The sequence below is a fragment of the Podarcis bocagei genome, assembly GCF_964188305.1.
Source record: "Podarcis bocagei genome assembly, chromosome: 7".
NCBI lineage: Eukaryota > Metazoa > Chordata > Lepidosauria > Squamata > Lacertidae > Podarcis > Podarcis bocagei.
This window is the reverse complement of record NC_138132.1, coordinates 23,316,269-23,338,508: the sequence shown is the minus strand read 5'-3', so window position 1 is coordinate 23,338,508 and position 22,240 is coordinate 23,316,269. Positions and strand designations below refer to the sequence as shown.

The window sequence follows — 22,240 nt, the reverse complement described above, 5'->3', positions numbered from 1 at the left end:
TCTCACCCAACCGGTGAGTGACACAGAAAAAATATTTCCAGTGTTTTATTTCTTTGGCAGACAATTTTCCATGGTAGAAAATGTATTGTTCAATAATAACAATCACCATCACCATAATAATAATAATGATAATGAATCAACACAATAAAAATCTGATTACAAAATTGGAAGGGATACAATGCCAATTAAATCTTAGCTGTAATTAACTCCTTTCAGGGAAGTATCCCTAAGAAGTCCATATATTTATGAGCACATTTCTCCAGGCATGCTAAAATTAGCACAGTAACCATTTTCACGGTCTTCTTCAGCTTTTCCCCTTAAAATATAAATACAAGTAAAGGAGAAGTGTATGCTACTGAGTTGCCACATCTTAAGACATTTACAAGCCTTCCAATAAAAACAATTCCCTAGTAGAGCTTTGAATTCATTTCAATGCAACATTTAATCCACAGAAAGTATCCTCACTCCTGCAACATTCCACCTACTCTGAGGGCTTGATCCAAGTTTTCAGCGATCAATAGCAAAAGCAAAGCAAAACACACATTCACGTTCATGGGAAACATCGATTGATAGAAAACATGCCCAATGTAGTGACAATAATGTTATCACATTATACCAAATTAAACCAGAGGCTCATCTAGTTCAGTATTGCCAAAGCCAATGGTTCTCTTACAAATATGAAAGATCAGAAAAGAGAAAGACTTCTTTGAGTTGATGGGGAGATGAGTGTTTGCCTGTCTCAAATTAGACCTAATATAAACGAGATTACCCGGCCAAAGCAAGCTCATACCTCTCTTGGAGTTTGTATACATACTTAAGGTGCATGTGTAAGAGGCTCATGTATCATTCTATTTTGGGAATGATTCCTGTTCTTATGTAGCTTCGCTGTTTCATACTTTCTGGACGTCCCATGATCATATTACAAAGTAGTTGTGTTCTATGTTACAACTCAAGAACTGCTAGGAGTCATTTCCTCTTGTTTTCCAATGTATTTCTTACCTTAAGGTCCATGAATAACCATAGTTTAGAGGTCCCGGGCCCTAAGGAAGTCAGATTATCCTCTACCAGGGCCAGGGCCTTTTCAGTAATGGTTCTGACCTGGTGGAATGCTCTGTCCCATGAGACCAGGGCCCTACAGGATTTAACTTCCTTCCGCAGGGACTGTAAGACAGAGCTATTCCACCTGGCTTTCAATTTGAACTTAGCCTGATCTTTTATTACCCTTCCTTCCCTCCCCCTCCCCTTTTTATGAAGATTACCTGCTCTGGGATCCCACAGCTAATTCTCCCCTGGTCTCCTACCTGGCCCAAATAGGACTAGCTTAGCCAGCTAGCCCTGGTCGTCATCTAATGTTTATTGGATGGATTTCCCCCCTAAATTGATTTTTGAATTCTGAATTTACTGTTATTCACGTTTTATACTGTATTTTATGCTGTTTTTTGTTGCATCAATTAAGTGTTTTAAATTTGTTGTTAGCCGCCCTGAGCCTGGTTTTCTGAACCGGGAAAGGCAGGTATAAATAAAAATTTATTTATTATTATTTATTATCAATAAAAATAAATCAGTATGGTGTGAGTAAATTTTTCTTCTGAAAGTATGGCCCACGGAAAAAAGTTTGAGCACCACTGGTCTACATTGACTGATAGCAGCTCTCTAGGATTTAGGCAGGTATCTTTCCCAGCTCTACCAAGAAATGTAAGAGACTGAACCTGGGACCTTCTGCATGCAAATAAGGTGCCATTAAGCTAAGGCCCTTCCCATAATTTGTTCCACAGTAAGAATACATTGACTTGGTGTTGTTGTTATTTTGTAAGTATCAACCTGTTGATGAATAAAGTACAGCAGTACCTTGGATCTCAAATGCCTTGGCTCCCAAACAAATCGGCTCCCGAACAATCGAAACCTGGAGGTGAGTGTTCTGGTTTTCGAACGATTTCCGGAAGCCAAACGTCTGGCGCAGCTTCTGCAGCTTCCAATTGACTGCAGGAGCCAATCATAAACCACGCCTTGGTTATCGAACGGTTCCGGGAGTCGAACAGACTCCCGGAATGCATTCTGTTCGAGAACCAAGGTACGACTGTATCTTTTTATTGTTTTAATAAAAGTCCTCCTTTAGCACCTGACCTTTACTTGATAATAGTTGACCTTTTTAACTGCTCCGCTACTCTTTGCTACAATGCAGCTGCCAAGTTCAATTCCATGGATCTCCATGTACAATTGGGCATGTTCCTTGTCTGAAATCCTGGAGGTACACTGCCAGTCCGAGTAGGCAATACTGAACTAGATGGACCAGTGGTTTGATTCATAGGCAGCTTTCAATATTCCTATATTCTGAGCTATGGCGTCTGTTGGATGGGTAGGAATGGCAACAAGAAGTTGGGTTGGCGATGTGGTGAAGTTATATTTTATATCTCCAAGAGATTCATCATATACATAAGATATTTTTAAGGGTAATTTTTTAAATACATTAAAAACATACACTTCAACATACTGTTGAACTTAGATTCACTTCCTGCAAGCTCATCAAACTTCCCAGAAAAGTTTTTTATGGTTGCCTCCTCAGCAGCCCCAAAGTCCAGCCTCTGAAGCCCACACACAATTGGCTCAGCGGACAATGCAAAACAAACATTTTATTGTTCAAAATGGCATGCAGCTCCATCGCCTAGAACAGAATGTGTGCAAATGAGATTCTCCTTCAGAAGCTAACTCCAAGCATCTTACACAAATATTAAAAACTTCTGAAGTGGTCCCTTCTGCTGCAAAACTAGGATAAGTCAGGACTCAGATTTTTTTTTACTCAGAAGATATGCAAACACAACACTATCTGCAGGACTAGTGGCTGGTAGACATGCTCTACGGGGAGCTGACTTCAGGCACCAGGCCCATTGGCGGACCAACTCTGTGCTACAAAGATGTCTGCAAACATGACACAAAGGCTGTCAACACCAACCCCTCTTTGTGGACATCCCTTGCAGATGACCGCAGTGCCTGGAGACGGACAGTCAGGTTGTGTATCCACAGCAATGACCAGAGGAGGAATGACCCCTGGGAGTAATGTAGAGTGGAAAAATGCCATGGTGCATCTGCAGCAGCACAACTGGATGCCTTCATCTGCCCCAGCTGCAGCAAACCATCTCTCTCCCCTATCAGTCTCTATAGCCACAACAGACACTGTAATCTTCTAACATCTTGACCTCACCTCCATTGTCTCCCAAGAGAGATGGGTGCCAACAAGGGGCAGACAGCACTTTTGAACTCTCCATCTAGCTGGCCGGTGTTTGAAACACGATATCGGGCCAGTTGGGCCCTTGATCAGACCCAACTGGGCCCCTGTATATTCCTAGGCAATTGTTGGGTAACCCACAGCTTAACTGTAGGCGTTTTTTACTTAGAAACAAAACATGTTCAAAGACACATATCCCCAAGAATTGGATCCCGGCCTGAATTACAGAACATTGGAGAGGGTCCAAAAAGCTACTTAAATTCTACTCAAGAGCATGGGCCATTCTGTGTAAAGTTTTCCCCCCTTTGAAAAGCAAAACCCCACGTCATTTTTTAAAAGTGCTTTGGATTTCAAAAATGCTTAGCTATGTAGCATGCAGTGGGGTAAGGAAAGGAGAATGCACTACAAAAGCCCCTTGGGGATGTTATGGAGAACTAGCTGTATGGTTCTCTGGATCCCAGACATTCATGATTATGAACGCAGGGGGTCTCCTCTGTTTTGCATTGCACTCGACACACTGCTACATCTGCACCACTGACAGGCATCATCTGCTTGCACCCTGTTAACTCAGTCAGTTAGGGCATGGTGCTAATAACGCCAAGGTCGCAGGTTGAATCCCCATACAGGCCACCTAGATATTCCTGCATTGCAGGGGTGAACTAGATGACCCTTGGGGTCCCTTTCAACTCTAAAATACAATGATTCTATTATTCGATGCTGAGAGTTGTACTCAGTGTTTGAAACTCCCATTGTTCTAGGTGCATTTTGCGACAGGGAATTTAATTAGCACAAGCAGTTTCTGAGCTCTGGGTGCAGTACTGGGCCTAAATTTTCAGATTAAAACGGCAGAGTGGAAGGAAAGAAGGACCTTTTTCTGCCTCCCCACTTTCAGCTAATCTCTGAAGATTGGAGAAGAGACCCTCTTAAGAATATTAGGTGGGTGGGCAGGGGAAGGACTAGACCGTGTGAAAAATGAACATAATATTTAGGAAGACACAAGATTTACCCACTTTGGAAGAATGGCAGATGAAGGTGATGGACTATATGGAATTGGCAGAAATGACTGGCAGAATCCGAGACCAGGGAGAAGAGTCGGTGGAAGAAGATTGGAAGAAGTTTAAAGATTATCTACAGAAATATTGTAAAATTAATGAATGTTAGTATGATGTTGGATAGAAACTAAGTGGTCTTTAGCTGTAATGTTATAAGGGAATAAGAGAAAATGATTATTAATAGGTAAAAATTTAATGTCACAATATTTTAAAATTGAAGTCTAAGATGAATAAAGAGGGGAGGGATATGCTGAACTATCAATCTGAACTGGAATACAGAAAAGGGAGGCGTGAGGAGGTCCGGGAAATAAGCAAATGGAAAATATGTGACGGAAATATTGAATTGTTTTTAACCATTTTTATTTTGTATTTTTCTTTTTTCTTTTTGTTTTGTAATTTTCTGGAAATCTTAATAAATATTTTATAAAAAAGAAAAAGAAAAATGAACATAATATTTGAGCTGCAGTTCATCCATTTTCAGCTTTATATTCTTGTTACATATATAAAAAAGTGTGCCTAGACATTCCTTTGTTGCACCCATAACCTAGGCTTAAAGTGCCATTTAGCTCCTAGCTTTCATATATCAGTTTCTAACACAGGCTGTGCTGCATGACAGTGTCTTGCTGGACAGTAGCAGTTCAGGCTGGGGTATTACCTGTGCTTGAATTCCATCATAAAAAGATTCTCTGCTCACACAACACAAAGCCTGCAGGAAAACAGCTGGGTGAGAGCTCTTCTTCGCAAGGTGCTTGTTTTCTGTCTTAACTAGTTAAGAGAGCAAGAGCGATCTATGTACTCCTTGCCACTTTCTAGGGCAAACTCCCTCACCCCTCTTTCTCTCTCTTTATTAAATCCATATTCCACATTAGTTACGGTACAATAGGGTATAGGGTTAGATGTCGGGAATCCGTATATATAATATATGTTATGTACTGTGCTGAAATTGTACAGGCAAACTTCCCCTTTCTTTCCTTGTTGGTCTTAACCCAGGTTAAGGATGGTATGAAGGCAATGCTAAGCCAGGAGTCACTAACACAGAGCCCATGGGCACAAAGGTATTTAGGCATATGCATCCGGCTGCTGAAGCAAACTTGAAAGAAGCATTCCAGTGTACCCAATAGTGTGGCTACTGGTTGTGGTGAATGCTTGGTTGTGGGGGCGGGAGCCTGCAAAAGTTTCTATGGTTTGCAAATGTGCCCACAGGCCAAAAAGAAAAGGTTGATGAACTATGTGCTAAGCTCTGTGGTTTATAAGAAGAACTACAGTGTTATCTTGGGTTACAGACGCTTCAGGTTACAGACACTTCAGGTTACAGACTCCGCTAACTCAGCAATAGTACCTCGGGTTAAAAACTTTGCTTCAGGATGAGAACAGAAATTGTGCAGCGGCAGCGGGAAGCCGCATTAGCTAAAGTGATACCTCAGGTTAAGAACAGTTTCAGGTTAAGAACGGACCTCCGGAACTAATTAAGTTCTTAACCCGAGGTACCACTGTACTTACAACAAGCCTTGGACCCGTGTGCCTCTCCCTTCTTCAGCAAAAGCACAAGGAGAAGTTTGGAAGCTTTCACTTTTGTTTTTGATTAACTGCAGCTTGCCATATTGTGCCAGCCAGAGTGAAGTGTAGCTAACTAGCGGCTAGCAGAAACAAACCAGTTTCAAAACATGGGTTATGAACCTGACTTGTTTTCTCTAACCACAGTTAAGAGTAAACACAGTTTAGGGAACAGCCAATGTACTAAACTATGGTTGGTCTAAAATGGAAGAGGAGGCTTTCAATTTCAAATTCAAATTCAAAACTTTATTAGCAAAGCCAACAGGCCACAGCTGTACAAGAGTTAAAAGTGAGAATAGGGATAAAAGGAAGAAAAGAACAGGCAAAAGGAGGTCCGTCGGTGAACAGGTCTGTCACTCAGATGGTGGCCCTCAATTTCGCAGCTCTCTCGATGTACCTCGCGACCTTCTCTGTTATCTGACTATCCGTATCAGATAATAGAAAATACAGTGTAATGTCTGGTGAACGGCCGGGGTTGGAGAGAATGAGTGGAGTAATAATCTCATTCCTTAGGTCTTTATAAAGGGGGCAAGTAAGAAGGACGTGGGACACTGTTTCCGTGTTACCATCTCCACATGGGCAGAGTCGTTTTTCAAATGGAGTCTTTTGGTAACGACCTTCGAGTACAGCAGAGGGAAGAACATCCCATCTAGCCAATGTAAAGGCACGTCTGTATTTTGGGATGGTTAGTTTAGACAAATATGAAGCTGGAGAATCAAAATGAGAAGGGGGAAAATAGGTATACCATGGGCACAGTTTCTTTAAGATAGTCAGGTTGTTTTGTCGTTCAATGTCTTTCAGGCGCTGGCCTATTAGACTCTTTGCTTTAATGAGGCCCATTGATAGTAGGGACTGTGAGTGCAGACCGCATGTAAGGAGTTTTTGCTGCACAGTTTTAAACCACTTGCTTTTGTGAGGGTCTTGCATTACTAGCGGCAGTAGACCAGGAGGATTCAGATTAAGACGAAGCCAATAATTAAATGTTCTCTGCCAGGTCCGAGTTTCCACAGATGGAAGGCAGGCCTCGAGTCGTAATGCTGCGTTTGGAACACAGGAGGGGACACCGAGTATCTGTCTTAGAAATTTGGACTGGACAGTTTCGAGACTGGAGCAATGGATCCCCGTCCAGATTTGCGCCCCGTACAGTAACTGCGCCAGAGGTTTTGCTTGAAAAACTTCAAGGGCTGCTGGGATGTATCTGCCCCCCTTCGTATAGAAGAAGCGGGACAGCATCTTGATGCTTTGAGCAGCTTTTTCTTTGGCACATTTTTGATGGACATCCCAGGACCCGGTCGACTGGAAAACGATACCCAGATATTTGAAGGCTTTGACTTGTTCAATTGTCTGGTTGTCCATCCTCCAGCTGTACTGTCTGTGTTTCCTTGCAAAAACCATGATTTTGGTTTTCTGATAGTTTATTGCAAGTTGCTCTCTTCTACAGTATGCTGAGAATTCACCTATGAGCCTATTTAAACCTATTCTTGTTCGAGATAGGAGTATCGCATCGTCAGCGTACAAAAGCACTGATATTGCTTTGTCAGCCAGTTTGGGGGCGTGGAAGTCCGGAGATGACAAACAGTTAACCATATCATTGATGTAGATGTTGAATAGAACTGGGGCCAGGATGCAGCCTTGCTTGACCCCCTTACTGACAGGAACTGGTCCTATAAGAAGGCCATTTAACGAAGTTCTTACATGCAGCACCGTGTCTTTGTATAAACAGCTGATCAGAAATAATAGTCTTTTGTCTATGCTAGAGGTGCTCAATTTGTCCCAGAGTCTTACACGTGGAATTGAATCGAAAGCAGCCTTTAGATCGATAAAGGCTGCATATAACACCCCATGGGATTTTTTGGCATATTTGTCAATTAAATAGGCTAGGGTGAAGCAATGGTCTATGGTGGATCTGCCTTGCCTGAAACCCGCTTGCTCTTCCGCTAGAATAGCTTCGGTTTCCAGCCAGCTAGTTAGCTTGGTATAAAGATGTTTGGCATATAGTTTGCTGGGTATAGGCAGAAGGCTGATTGGTCTATAACTCGCCGGATCTGTCATGGGTCCTTTTTTATAGATTGGGATAATTATTGCCTCAGTCCAACCATCTGGGAGTAAACCCGTTGAGTCGATCCAAGAAAATAAAGACGCCAGCAGGGGGGCCCACCAGCCAATGTTGGACTTCAGAAGTTCGGCAGGGATGTAATCATTCCCTGGGGCCTTGTTGTTCTTTAATTGTGCGATTAAATTCTCAACTTCCTTCGCAGTTACTGCTGGCCAATGAGGTAGGTCCTCCAGTTGAATGCATAGTTTGTAATGTTGGGCTTCCTGGTCATAGAACAAAGATTGAAAATGGCGCAACCACTCCATTGGTTCCACTGTACAGATGGAATTAGTACGCTCCTGGTCCAGTAGACCAGATATGGTTCGCCAAAAGCAAGTAGTATCTTTCTCGTGCGATGCCTTAACCAACCTGTGCCATGCGGCTCTTTCAGCTTCCAGTTTCTTTCTCCTTAATAATTGTTTGTACGACCGTCTCAGATAAATATAAGCATTAAGTAGGAGGGCAGTCCCTGATTTCCTGTATCTCCGGTAGGCTGTTCTCATTTGTCTCCTTGTTTGCCTGCACTCCAGGTCAAACCAGCTAGCTCCGTCCTTTGCCCTCTTTGTAGCGGAGCTATGTATCGCTGTTGTTAAATGGGGTTTCAATCTTTCCAAGAGTAATTTAAAGCGTTCCATAATCGCAGCTGCTGAATTTCCTGATACAATAGCGGAGCGAATAAGCTTTAACTCCACTGACTGAAGAAGGAGGGTTAGGTTTTCATTCAATATTGGGGACCATTTGAGTCTTTTGGGGGCAGGTATATCCAAATTTACAGAAGGTATATATTGTGGCTCGGCAATAGAATAGTCAAAAGGCCCACCTGCAAGCTCTAAAATTAGAGGTAGGTGATCACTCAGAGTATTATGGCCCACTTGAAACTTCCTTATAAAGCTGTGAGCAAATCTTGAGATTAAGATATAATCTATAACACTTCCCCCAGCCTTGGAGAAATGGGTATATTCCCCGGGGCGGTCCCCCTCTATATTGCCGTTTAATATCAGCAGTTCCCTCCGTCTAGCAGCCTGCACTAAGCAGAGACCTGGGAAATTACTTCTACTATCTTTGGACAGACGTGTCGCGCCAATATCCATCTGTTCTTCAGGGTCCATAAATTGGTTGAAATGAGTGTATAGACTGTTGTCATCTGTTCCTATACGAGCGTTGAAGTCTCCACACACAATAGTCAGGGCAGACGGGTAAGTAGATTCGAGAGGCTCTAAGAACGCCTCTAGCTCTGCCCATGTAGCCTTAACAACGGGTTTTTTTTGGCCTGGGGGAATATAGACATTGACCAGCAAGAGAATAGTTCTCTTGAAGCTAAGTAGAGCGGCTGTTGCTAAGGAATTGCAGCTGGGTAGGGCTGTTAGAGAGTGCGCTAGCTCCGTGGAAATGAAGCAAGCTAAGCCACCACTAGATCTGCCGCCCCTTTGAGATGGAGAGGCAGGCAGGTAGTGGCAGTTATACCCATTAAGAAATATAGGGTCATTCTGCCATGTCTCCTGAAAGAAGATGATGTCAAATTGCTTAAGGTAACACAAAAATTGTTGATTATTTTTCTTGGCGTGCCAGCCCGCGATATTCCAAGACAGCACTTTTAGGCCCCGGGCCCTTCGGGGAGCTGGATCTATGTCACCACCATGTCCAGCAATTCTTTGGTGTCTAAAAAAACACACCCGTTGGTTCTTTTCGAGGCTGGCTGCTTGGAGAGAGTGTAGTGATCCTCTTTTCTTGGTGATTTGGGGCTAGATTTTGGAGTTGGGGGGGAAGCTAATTCATTCGGAGACAATTTAAGATAGCTGTGCCAGGAGCTTTGAGGTTTCACACCTTGCTTTGGTCTTACTTTATTGTACATCACAGGGGGCTCTGATTGTAATTCCACGTCTACACATTTAAAGGTGCCTCCCACTGTCTTCTTATCCACCAGACATTTGGGAGATATGGGCTGCACATAAGGGTCCTTCATTGTCTCACCTTGATCATCCTTTTTTTCTAGTCTACTTCGAAGTAAATCAAATCTTTTCAGGATCTCTGTTTGAGCTGGAGAGTGCAGTGACCAGAATCGCTTTATCAGCGAGAGTTCTTCCTCCCAAACGGAGTCCTCACTATCCCACGTGGGAGGCCCGACGCCAGTTGGATGTGAGGCTTCCTTTTTTTCATTTGATGCTGTTTGGTGGGGATGATCCTGCTGGAGCTTATGCTTTCTATTTCGATGGTTTTGGTGGTTGGTTTTTTCCCTTTTGTGAACTTCCACTCCTATGCTCTTGGGCCCTATCAGAGAGGTTGCAGGTGCTCTATTTTCAAATATTCTTAACAGAACTATTCTTTCTTTTTTGAATAGGTTTTTAGCTCTAAAAATGAAACTGGCCAGATTATGATCTAAAAAAGTAATCAATGCTCGTACTGAGCAATCATCTTGATGTAGATACTCTATAGCGGCTATGTCAGTTGCTTTTACTACCCCCGGTAAAATGCCACTTATAATAAACAAAAAGTGGTCTATACGGTCCAACCCTGCATAAAATCTAGGCGGTTTAGGGTAATTAGCAAAGACAAGCTTTTGTGGGATTAGGACTAAACTCCATTCTCTTTTGGGACACAACATCTGTCGAACTTGGGAGGAGTGGTTCCCCTCAATAGTTTGGATCGCCTGCTCACCTCTGTCTGCTGATTCTGTGCTGGCCATGAGAGGACTCTGGGGCGATATGACTGCAGACGGATCAGTTCCTTTGTCCCAGCTCGGTGTTGATTCTTCAGAACTTAATTTAGATTCTTTTATGGGTGTATCTACTTTACGTGTCTCTTTGATGGCACTCGACTTGGATTTGTTTTTTCCACTTGTAGAAAGGGATGGAAGAAGATTAAAGAGCTTCTGCCAATATTTTTTACAGGTACGGTGAGTTGTCTTAAGCCGCCTTAGGTTTTTCATGTTTTTGCTTTTCTTCATCTTAGGCTCAGCTTTTTTCCTCCGGGGTTTGCTGGGGAGTGGTGGATCCGGGCTGGCTAGGGGATTTGTATTCTGGTCTGAAGCGCTCACATGTTGTTTGAAGTTATCCACTAGGGTCAGGAGCAGCCCGTTTGTTATCGCTAAAAAATTTTTAACGTTAAGGAGATCCTTAGAGATCTGGTATATCTGCTCCTGAAGATGATCACCCCACATTTCTATTCCACAGTCATTGGCTTTCACCCAGTGGGTTGAAAGATTACCTCCAAGTTCCAGCGGTGACAAATGAGGATTGGCATCGGGTGTGTTGGCTGTGTTAGCCTTTGTAGCATTCTCTGCTATGGCAAGTTCTTGGGCCAGGTTTGTTGGATGGTTTGTCCTCTTGTTGTTTGTTTGCAAGTCCTTTAGCTGTGTTGACCAATCCAACACTGTGAGTGGCAAAGGCATAGCTACATCTAGGATACTCTCATTCTGAGTTCTCTTGCTCGAGTCTTTTTGGGGAAAGTAGCTGGTAATTTTACTTTGTCTCCTTCGTCTTTCCATCGGCCTCTGTGGTGAATTAGGCAGAATTCCTTGGTCCTTGTAATTTTTCCTGGTGAGGACCATAGTGGGTATATGGGTATATATGGATGTATAGTAGGAGGTGCTTGCTTACCGGCGGCTTATCTTTTGTTCTAAGCTGGAGTAAACAGTAGCAGAGGTGCCGATTTATGGAGATTTATGGAAGTTACCTCCTGAACCTCTCCAACCTCTCCAACCTGTTTAGTTCTCCAGCAATTTACATCGGGACTTGTGAGGTATCAGTCATTTAAAAATGTTAGAAAATATTACTGGTCTTATGCTTCCATACTGTGCCTTGTTTCGTTAAAGTTCAACTAGGTCTTTCTCCCTCATTCAACAGCCTCACGACGTAACCAATAAAGTAGCTAGGCAGTGTAGCGAAGCAGAAAAAAGAAAACAAAAGTCCCTTGTAATAAATATCGGGTTGAACTTGCCTTGTGTTTCTTGAGGTTATAGCAGCTTCAATTCCTTCCCTTTTTTTTTATAGATAAAAAGCTCGGCGTCCTTCCGAAGGAGTAGTTGGCCTCCCCCGTCTGCTAATTACCAGCTTCGTGAAGATAGGGCGGCTTGCTGAGCCTCCTTTGGATAAAAATAGGCCTTTGGCAGTTAATAAAAAAGAGTGATAATTTAAAACTGCTAAAGCTCGGTTAAAAGAGAGGAGAAGAAAAAAAAAAAAGAAAACTTTAAAAGAGCTGAAAAATACTAATAAATCTATATATCAACGCGGAGCACAAAATTGAGCTACCACTAACGACGCCATCTTGGCTCCTCGACGCCATCTTGGCTCCGCTTTCAATTTCCTATTTGCAACTGCACCAGAAGAGAAGAGAGGGAGGAATGTGCAAACCTGAGAGGACGTATGGTTTTTTCCCCTGTAACACTAAACCATGGTTTAGTGTGATGGCCAAATGCAGACACAGCCACATCTGTCCATTGCAGCCCCCCTTACTCAAAAATGGAAAAGACGTTTCAACACAAGTTGACATGGTAACGATGAGTAGTACTGAGAAGATACAGTCCTGAACTGTAAGGCTTAAAAGGTAACAAAGTGAAAACCTTACTGCTGCAGAAAATGAGAGGGCACAGCCCACTCAAAATCTATTAACCATGGGTAAAAGATTGTGCCATGATCTAAAGCAGTCCAGTCCAGCAAGAACTGATCTACTTGATTCTCCTGACAATGGAGATCAGGCTCCAAGTCACTGCTTGCACCCAGCTAATTTTTGTCACCCAGCAGACTGGAGAATGAAGTAAATTCCTGGCCTCAAGGAAGCCAATCCTGATGTACCTCAGACAGAAAGCGGGGTAGTAATCAACTCCAGCTTAAAATGTATGCAGCTAGACTTAATTTGTTTTCAACTTACCTCCAGGCAAAATGTTTAACCCCTGCTATTAGCTTAACAACATTGCCCATGGTTGGATGGAGAAATACAATATTTTGCTCAGTACGTTAAATACTAGCACAAGAAGGAAGCGAACAGAGCTAGTTAGATATCTATTATAAGAGAAATGCCACATATAAAGCAGAGATTTGCTCCTGAAAATAAAATTACACATCTAATTGCAGATTCGATATCTGGCTTACCAGCCTCATTAGGAAAATTTTAAAAGTTACATCTTATCTCGTTTGAGATGATCATTAAAAAAAATAATTGGGTAGCCCATTTGGTTTTGGATTTATTTTTCAATTGGATGTCTATGACAAAATACCAGAAAATGTTAGACCTGTTTAAAAGTCCATATTTATCGGGTGTTAGCTGCACCCTTAGTCCTCATTGGGCTGATTTGGACACCATCCCCCCCCTAGTCATTTTCTTTTAATTTTCTTTTATTTATTTATTTGGTATTCTGAAAGCCTCAGAACTCCACCAGTGTTCTTCACTCTTTTTCTAATGACTACAATGTCCACACACACACACTTTCCTCTTCCCCAATGAGAAAATGAGCCATAGCTTGAAGCAGTGGAGCACAAGCAAAGGAGATACTTTGGCATCCCACCAGCCCAGAGTTACAGAACTGTCAGGGCATGAGAGAACCGCCCCAAGAGTACAGGATGTGCTGTTCAAGGCAAACTACCATAGTTTCGGCATCTCTAAAAGGATGTAAGAAGAGGCTGCTGGATCAGGCCAATGACCCATCTAGTCCAGCATCCTGTTCTTACAGTGGGCAACCAGACTGCCTGTGGGAAACCTGCAAACAAGACCCAAGCACTCTCCCCTTCAGCAATGGGTATTCAGTAGCATTACTCCCTCCATCCATAGAAACAGCCGAGCCGAGCCATAATGGCTCATAGCCATCAATAGTTTTCTTCTCCATGATTTTGTCTAATCCTATTTTAAGGCCTCCAGGCTGGGGGCATTACTGCACCCTGAGAGAGAGAGTTCCACAGTTTAACTCGGCGCTCTCATTCCCTTCCTCTCCCACTCCCTCCACAAACATACCACTTGCTCCTAAGGAGGAAGGAGAACTTTGATTCACATAGAAAAACCAGCCTCCTTTATCTTCACCTGAGCCAAGACAATACGCAAACCAAAAAACACAGCCCGTTCTTGAAAGTAACAGTTCTCCAAATTCTACCATGAAGTTCTTCAGCCAAGTAATGTGTCCAGAAAAACATATACGAAGGTAGAGTGTGCATAAAGATGTACATTGGCTCCCAGTACGTTTCCGAGCACAATTCAAAGTGCTGGTGCTGAACTTAAAAGCCTTAAACTGCCTCGGCCCAGTATACCTGAAGGAGTGTCTCCACCCCCATCATTCAGCCCAAACACTGAGGTCCAGCTCCGAGGGCCTTCTGGCAGTTCCCTCACTGTCAGAAGTGAGGTTACAGGGAACCAAGCAGAAGGCCTTCTCGGTGGTGGTGCCCACCCTGTGGAACGCCCTCCCATTAGATGTCAAGGAAATAATAAACAACTATCTGTGAAATTTAGAAGGCATCTGAAGGCAGCCCTGTTTAGGGAAGTTTTTAATGTTTGATGTTTTATCATTTGTTTTTAATATTCTGTTGGGAGTTGCTCAGAGTGGCTGGGGAAACCCAGCCAGATGGGCGGGGTATAAATATTTTATTATTATTATTATTATTATTATTATTATTATTATTATTATTATTATTATATTACATATATCCATGAAAATAACATACAAAGGGGCATACAAAGTCAGGGAAATGCATCTTATTTGGTGAAATTTGCCCTGAAATACTGGTGAATTTTCTCAAATAATAAAATCACCAAGCGATATGGAATTGTGTGGAACTGAATTTTAAGACTGAGAAAAATGAGAATCTGAAAGAAAACAAAATTCACCCATTTCCCCCCACCCCAGTGCAGCAGACAATTTATCTCCATCCCTCTGGTAGGAATAAAACAACTCCAGCCACTTTCCACAGCTGTCAGCAGTGCTTGAAAAGCCACCTCTTTGCCAGCACCAAGTCCCTTCACAGCTGCCGGCCCCTGCGGGGAGCGGGGGGAGAGCGGTCCTCCCATTAACTCAAGCTGGACTCCCTTGGTATCAATCTCCAGCTGCTCAATGTTTCTCATTGCCTCTCTATGCCACCTACAATGTTTTGTTCTCATGCACACAGGGTGGAGAAGGGTGTGTGTGGAGACATTTGTTAGAAGCTTTTGGAAGTGACTGCAAGACAGATTCCCTCCCCCTCCCCTCCAATCAATAGATTATTAGAAGCTTTAATTTGTGGGTGTTTGGGCAAATATCCCAAGGGACAAGTGGATTTTTGGGGCGGATTTGGGAGGTAATCGACAGTCAACAAACAGGGCAAGTTAAACCCTATCGATACTTGAGTTTTTGTTTTTAAACTGCACTTGACTGAAGTGGGTTGTGTATCCAGCGGAATTTTTAGACACTGGTCCCACCACTGAAGTAAACAAGTTATTTCTGCTCTAAAAATATTTTATGTATTTCCAGCTGCTCGGCTGATTTTGTTCCCAGTAACTCCCTGCTTTCCTGTCATCCAGGCTCAGAAAGCCACATTATCTGGGGCCCCACAGCTATTGCAGCCGTTCCTAGAGTGCATTGCTTCTTTCTAAAGCCAAGCGCAGACTTCATAGTGTCGGCAAGTCTGAGTTTGGGGACTTTTCCTTTCCTGTGAATGGACAGCTCTTCACGAAAGATGCTTTCCCACAAGCCTCTGGGGCTAGAACATCAAGCCCAGAATCGTTGCCTTCACCCAAAGGAAGTACCTCATCTGGTTATTATTTCAGTTACTGGCAGGTAACATATGGATTTATGACAGAATATTGGAAGCCGACTATTTCTTTGTCTCACTACAGCTGTGAGGGAGAAGTTATGGCCTTCCAACAGCTCCCAGCAGCCTCAGCCAGCAGGGTGAGGGATGATGGGAGTTGGGAGTCCAACAAAACATAGAGGACCACAGGACCATAACTCCCATCAGCCCCAGACAGGATGGCTAAAGGTCCGGGGTGATACAAGCTGGAAGGCAGCAGGCCTGGGAAGGTGGCATTAGAAAACAAAAAGGGAACAGGACCCTGGATATGGTTTAGGGATTAACAATGCATGGGAGAGACACGGCCTCCACCCCAACACAGGAACTGGATTTGGGAAGGACAGAAAGATGCACGGACTCTCTCGTGAATTGGGAATGGCCCCAATCAATGGCAAAGCAACTGGAAGATTCAGGACCGATAAAATGAAAGCACTTCTTTGCACAACACATGGTTAAACTATGGAACTCATTGCCACAGGAGGCAGTGATGGCCACCAACCAAGATGGTTTTCAAAGAGGATTGGACAAAATCATAGAGTAGAGGGCTATTGATGGCTTCTAGCCATGATGGCTTTGCTTGGCCTCCACAGATGGAACCCACAGGAATGGTCTTGTGCTCAGGGTCCTGCCTGGGAATTCCCACAGGCTTCTGGTTGGCCCCTATGGGAACAGAACGCTGGTCTAGATGGGCCTGATCCAGCAGGCTTTCCTTATGTTCATATGTTTGTTCTTGCACAGAGAAAATGCAGCAGCCAAATATGGAGAGTGACCTTTTCTTTTTCCTTTTTTTAAACAAATGATCTAGGCATTTCCCATCATTGACTTTTGCTAAAGGAAGTAAGAGTGCTTTGCAGAGTGACCTCATCGACATTTTAATACAATGCATAAATCAGGCTTTTAAACAGCAGTGCTCAAGTAGACATTAGGGATGAGACACTTGGGCATCTGCCGCTAGAGATACCCCTACCTTCTGAAGCATCTAGCTGAACTCAAGTGTGCAGCATGATGCCATCCACAAAGGGCACTGACCCTCCACCTTGGCCCAAAACAGATGGCATGGCACAGGGGCAAAGGAAGTTATCTTCAATCTATGTGTCCATCTATCTCAGTAACACCTCCTCTGATAGGCAGTGACTCTCCAGGGTCTCAGGTAAAGGGTCATTTCCAACACCTGCTCCTTGCAGCTAGAGGTGTCAGGGATTGCACCAGGGATCTTGTTCATATGAAGTATGGGCTCAGCCAGAGTTATGGGCAGTGTACACACCATGCATTTAAATCACACTTGGGAACTGTAGTTTAAGGGTGCTAGGAATTGTAGCTCTGTGAGCAGTAAAGTACACTTTGCAGGATTCTCTTTGAGTGATGGGAAGGACGCACCTTAAATGTGCTTCAGATATATGGTGCGCGTGTCTCTTCCCTTGTGGGCCATCCAAGGAAGCTGAATACAGTGGTACCTCGGGTTAAGTACTTAATTCGTTCCGGAGGTCCGTTCTTAACCTGAAACTGTTCTTAACCTGAAGCATCACTTTAGCTAATGTGGCCTCCTGCTGCTGCCGCACTGCCGGAGCACGATTTCTGTTCTCATCCTGAAGCAAAGTTCTTAACCCGAGGTAATATTTCTGGGTTAGCGGAGTCTGTAACCTGAAGCGTATGTAACCCGAGCTACCACAGTATTGGAAGACTCAGGACAGATAAAAGAAATGAATTTCTCTGTTCAGTACATACAATGGAACTCCTTCCCACAGAAGGCAGTGATGGATGCCAACCTAGATGGATGCCTTCAAAGAGGATTAGACAAATTCATGGAGGAGCAGTCTGCTGAAGGCTATGATATCTATGTTCTTTCTCCACTGTTGGAGGCGGTCCTGCTTCTGAACACCAGTTGCTGCAAACCGCAGAAGGGGAGAGTGCTCTGTGCTCAAATTTCACTTGCAAGTTTCCCAAGGGCAGTATGAAAACAGGATGGTGGACCAGGTGGACCACTGGCCTGATCCAGCAAGCTCTTCTTGTGTACCTATGAAGATGCCCCATTGCCTTTGTCTCTAGAGCATTGTCTTATTTTTTACGTTGGACCATCACCTCTTGCTACCAAGCCTGCAGAGCATGGAAATTCCGAGAATCATCTTCACCGATCCCCAGAGTAAGAGCTGTTTGACAGTGGAACAGTCTCCCTTGGGAGGTTGTGGACTCTCCTTCCTTGGAGGTTTTTAAGCAGAGGTTGGATGGCCATCTGTCATGGATGCTTTAGTAGAGATTCCTGCATTGCAGGGGGTTGGACTAGATGACTCCTGAGGTCCCTTCCAACTCTACAATTGTATGATTCTATGAGTGGCAGGGGGAAGGGCAGGAAGAACACCAAGCATCCTACAAACCGACAAACTGTTAGCTCCTCAACCCTCTTGGCAATATAACCTTTCCCCTATAATATTCCATATTACGTGGTAGGTTGGAGGAAACAAGGTATGTAAGCTGCCTTAAACTTCCCCCAGCTGGTGCTGTTGGGACTCTGACCCTTCAGCCACAGCTGGCATGGCCAATGGTCAGGGATGATGGGAGCTGTAGTCCTCACAAGAGGGTGGCCAGGTTGTAGGCAGGCTGCCTTAAGCAACCTTCCCCCCCCCCACCCACGCAAGGGACTCGGCTTGTGCCACAGGCAATAATGACAAGGCCCTGCGGGTAAAGAGAAACTAGCAAGAGCTGGAGCGCCACAGAGGCCAAACTGCGTGCAGAGAATCTCAATGGGCCAACCTCACCCCGCTCCTTCCCTTTTAAGCAATCAGCAAGCATCATCTCCATCATTTGCTGGAATGACAGCCAGCATTTTCTTCAGGCAGGAGGCTTGACAATTGAGGGGGAAAGCAATGGCAGGAGGAAAGCAATGGCAAGAGAACTGGTCCAGGGCATTGATATGCAGTCCACAGGGGCACATCCCTTGGCACACGTGAGCGCGCACACACACGCACAAATAGGACTAGCCTGCCAGACTCCCTCCCACACAGAGAACAGAATGGCAGGGAATCAGCTTAGAGAGGAAAGGCAGGGACAGCAACTCCCACAGAAACCGGCCTCCTCCCAACATTTCGTCGCAGTCCCAGCAAGTCAGACGGGAGAGAAGGGGGGGGGGAATAAACCTTCACCCACCCCATGGAAAAAACGCACCCAAAATAAGGAACAACGAAATTGCAAAGGAGAAAAGAGAACGCCCTCTTTATTTGTAACCCTACTTCCCAGCTGACCTTCAAATGACATCTAGATATGGCTTTCACCGACCCCGCCCCAAGTGCCTGTAAGCCGCCCCCCCCCCCAAGAATGGAAATCTGGGACCAGGAAGAGCGAGAAGTGCCTTTATTTATTACCACCATCTGACGTGGCTGAACGATTCCTCTGAGGGAAGCTTTGCAATCACCGTGAAGATTAACAGGAGACGGGGGTCCCACCTCTCTCCCCACCCCCCAACAAAGCCCTTTGCAACTCCAGCTGCGATCCTGGCCAGTTATGTGGGAGGCTGACCCCGCCCCCCTTCCATGGACTAAGGGGGCTCATTCCCAAACAAGGCTGCAACACTAACATGTCCCAGAGAGAAGACACCGGAGGCCCCATTCACAAAATAAATCCAAGAAAGGGGGGGAGAGACACTATAAGGCTGAAGTCCTTACGCGCGTTTACCTAGGAGTAAAGCGCCGCTACTCTTACTTTCAAGCAAGGCTGCGGTGCTAAAGGCGTGCTTTTCCAGAGAAATATGCCCCGCTGAACACAATCGACTGGGCCTTAAATGCCAAAGAAACTCGCCTGCGCTCTGGCAGCAAGGCGCACGTTTTACCTGGAAGCAAGCGCCACCGAGCGAGGGGACTCGTGGCTGAGCCAAAACTGCCTAAAGGTCGAGCTAAGCGAGGAAGTGGGGGGAGAAAGCGCACAAGATGCGACCCAAGCGGAGAGAAGGGAGGCCGCCTCCTTGAGCCAACACGCCCACCCAGGGAGCCACTTGTTTCCCCCACGAATGCAAAAATCCGCAGCTGCTCCTTCCTCTCTCCCACCTAGGGTCCCCCGGGAGGAAAGGCCGGGGGGGGTGGAGGCAGAAAGGCGAAGAAGCCCCTGTCAAGGGAACTTGGCACGGCAGGCCCAGGATAGAGGCAAGGCGTCGAGCCGCGGGGAGGAGGAGGAAGGCAACGACGTAAACCTGGAAGCATTCAGGGGAGGGGGGTGCGCGTCCTGTGGAGAAGGAAGCAGGGCCGGGTGCCGTCGAGGGGGCGTCAGAGATGTCACTTACCCGAGCGACGTGGCCGTCCAGGAGCAGGAGCAGCAAGAGCGGCAGCAGGAGCCCTCCCTGTCGGCGGGGCCTCGACGGCAGCAGCCGAGGCATCTCCTTCATGCTGGGAAGGGGCGATCGAGGCGCCCACGGCGGCTGCTGCGGCTGCTACGCCCGTCGGGAGTCCAGAGGGACGGGAGGAAAGGAGGGGAAGGGGGGGAAGAAGGAGGGAGGGAGGGCGAGGGGGGGAGCCTTTCCTTTGTTCCCGATGCAACCAGAAACCCACAGCAACGAGGCAGGGGAGGAGGCGGAGGAGGGCGGCAGCGAGCCCGAGGATGCAGGAAAGGCAAGGAGCGCGCCGGCGGCGGCAGCGACGCTGCTGCTGCTTCTCCTGGGCTGGAGAGATGCTGCGAGGAGGAGGCAGGCGGAGGCCAGGGCTGCGGGGCTCGCCAGTCCGCCGGGCCCACGGCGACGCCTCCCCGGCTCCAGCCCACTCGCACCCCGCCGGCGCCGGACTGCAACGGTCAGAGCGTGCTCCGCCGCGGCTTCTTCCCCCTTGCAGGAAACGTGCGCTCCGGAGCCCAGTCCATTCGCTCAATGGCTGCGGGGACAAGGAGGAGGAGGAGGGAGAGAGGCTGTGGCGCCCTCTAGCGGAGGACTGAGTCAGCGGCTAGTGGCCAGGATGTGCCCCCGACGCACACAACTCCCAGCGCGCTTTACTTGGAGGCAGGTTAGGGGGGAAGGGGGAGGGGTTTAGAAAGGAAAAGGATCGAGCTCGTTGTGAACAATGTGCAAGGAGGAGGAGGAGGTGGTGTTCCGCACGTTTAGGCTGCAGGAGGTGGGGGCGAGATTGCTCCCCAGCCCACCCCTTGTTTGAAAACCTCCTTGAAAGCACACCGCTAACACAAGGGCAAGAAACTAGTTTGCAATATGCCATAAGAAGGTAAGAAGAGCCTCTGGGTCAGGACAATGGCCCGTCTAGTCCAGCATCCAACCAGGAACCTGCTGCGAGCCCACGAGGAGGACCCGGTGACAATGGCAGCCCCTCCCCTCTGTGGTTTCCAGAAACTGGTATTAAGAAGCATTAATGCCTCCGACCATGGAAGAGAGAGCATAGCCGTTAGGGCTAGTAGCCACTGATAGTCTTACCTTAAGGTTGCCAGACGTCCCCGTTTCCTGGGGACAGTCCCCATACAAAATCCATTGAAGTTGAAAGGTGTCCCCGGATTCATTGAAAAAAATCTGGTGACCTAATCTTACCTCCCATGGATTTTTCTGATGATATTCTAAAGTCCAAATTTGGTTTCCAGAGTGGTGACCATCACCAGTGGCGTAGCGTGGGGGGTGCAGGGGGGGCCGGCTGCACTGGGCGCAACATCTGGGGGTTAGGGTTAGGGGGTGCAAATCCACGGGTTAGGGGGCGCAAATCCACGGGTTAGGGGGCGCAAATTACTTGCCTTGGCCCGGGTGCTGACAACCCACGCTACGCCACTGACCATCACTGCCCTTCTGCAAGAGCAAGCTCTATAATTTAACTTTGGGCTGCATGAAGAAGTTTCCTTTTGTCTGCCCTGATTTTTCCAACATTCCACTCCATCTTGGTTGCCCTTTCCTGAACCTTTTTGCAACTCTGCAATATGAGGTGAGGCAAGCAAAACTGTAGGCAGAAATGTATCCCAAATGCTGTCAAAACGGGGACTCCAGATTGTGTGGGACTCCCAACAACCAACAGCTGCGGCAGGCATGATGATGGGAGCTGTAGTCTATCAACATCTTGAGGGTTGCAGGTTCCCTGGAGTTTTCCAGGCGGGCTAAAAAATGAGACAAGCAAATGTTTCCTGTCATGAATGGACTGCAAGGACTGGTAGCTGAAACATACAAAAGACATGGCAAAAGGATAATGTCCTCCAAAAGAGAGAAATAGGCTAGATTAGCAAGTATAGGATGGGTCACGTGGCACAAGCAGCTCCTCCAGCAGAGGAGAGCAGCAGCCCAGAATTCAGGAGAGTTGGCATCTGTTGCCTAAGGCACTCTGCCAAATGGTAGGGCCGGCCCCTGCAGGAAGACACTACAATGAATGAGAAGATCCCAAGTTGCCAAGACTTGATGAAGAATAAAATATTAAAGATGACATTCCCTTCTAGCAAAGAGTGCTTGCCTTTTTTGTTAAACCGTGCATTATTTTGTGCTCAAAACTGTCTCTTAGGGATCCTCAGACCTCCTTCTCTGAGGGCCTTGGGATCAAAGAATTGCAGAGTCAGAAGAGACCCCAAGAGTCATCTAGTCCAGTGTTTCCCAACCTTTTTTGGGCAAAGGCACACTTGT

At 45.9% G+C, this 22,240-nt stretch overlaps 1 protein-coding gene and 1 long non-coding RNA gene across 2 annotated transcripts in view; one reads left to right on the top strand and one right to left on the bottom strand.

Moving 5' to 3' along the window:
- Nucleotides 1-20,549, bottom strand: part of SDC3 (syndecan 3) — a 126,956-nt gene extending 106,407 nt beyond the window's left edge. Inside the window, exon 1 of the mRNA XM_081202006.1 lies at nt 19,937-20,549. Coding sequence (XP_081058132.1) covers nt 19,937-20,038 — 102 coding nt within the window. The 5' untranslated portion in view covers nt 20,039-20,549. The remainder of the gene's footprint in view (nt 1-19,936) is intronic.
- The window catches only part of LOC308591360, a 329,063-nt gene that overhangs the window by 110,910 nt on the left and 195,913 nt on the right, over nt 1-22,240 (top strand). The window lies entirely within an intron of this gene.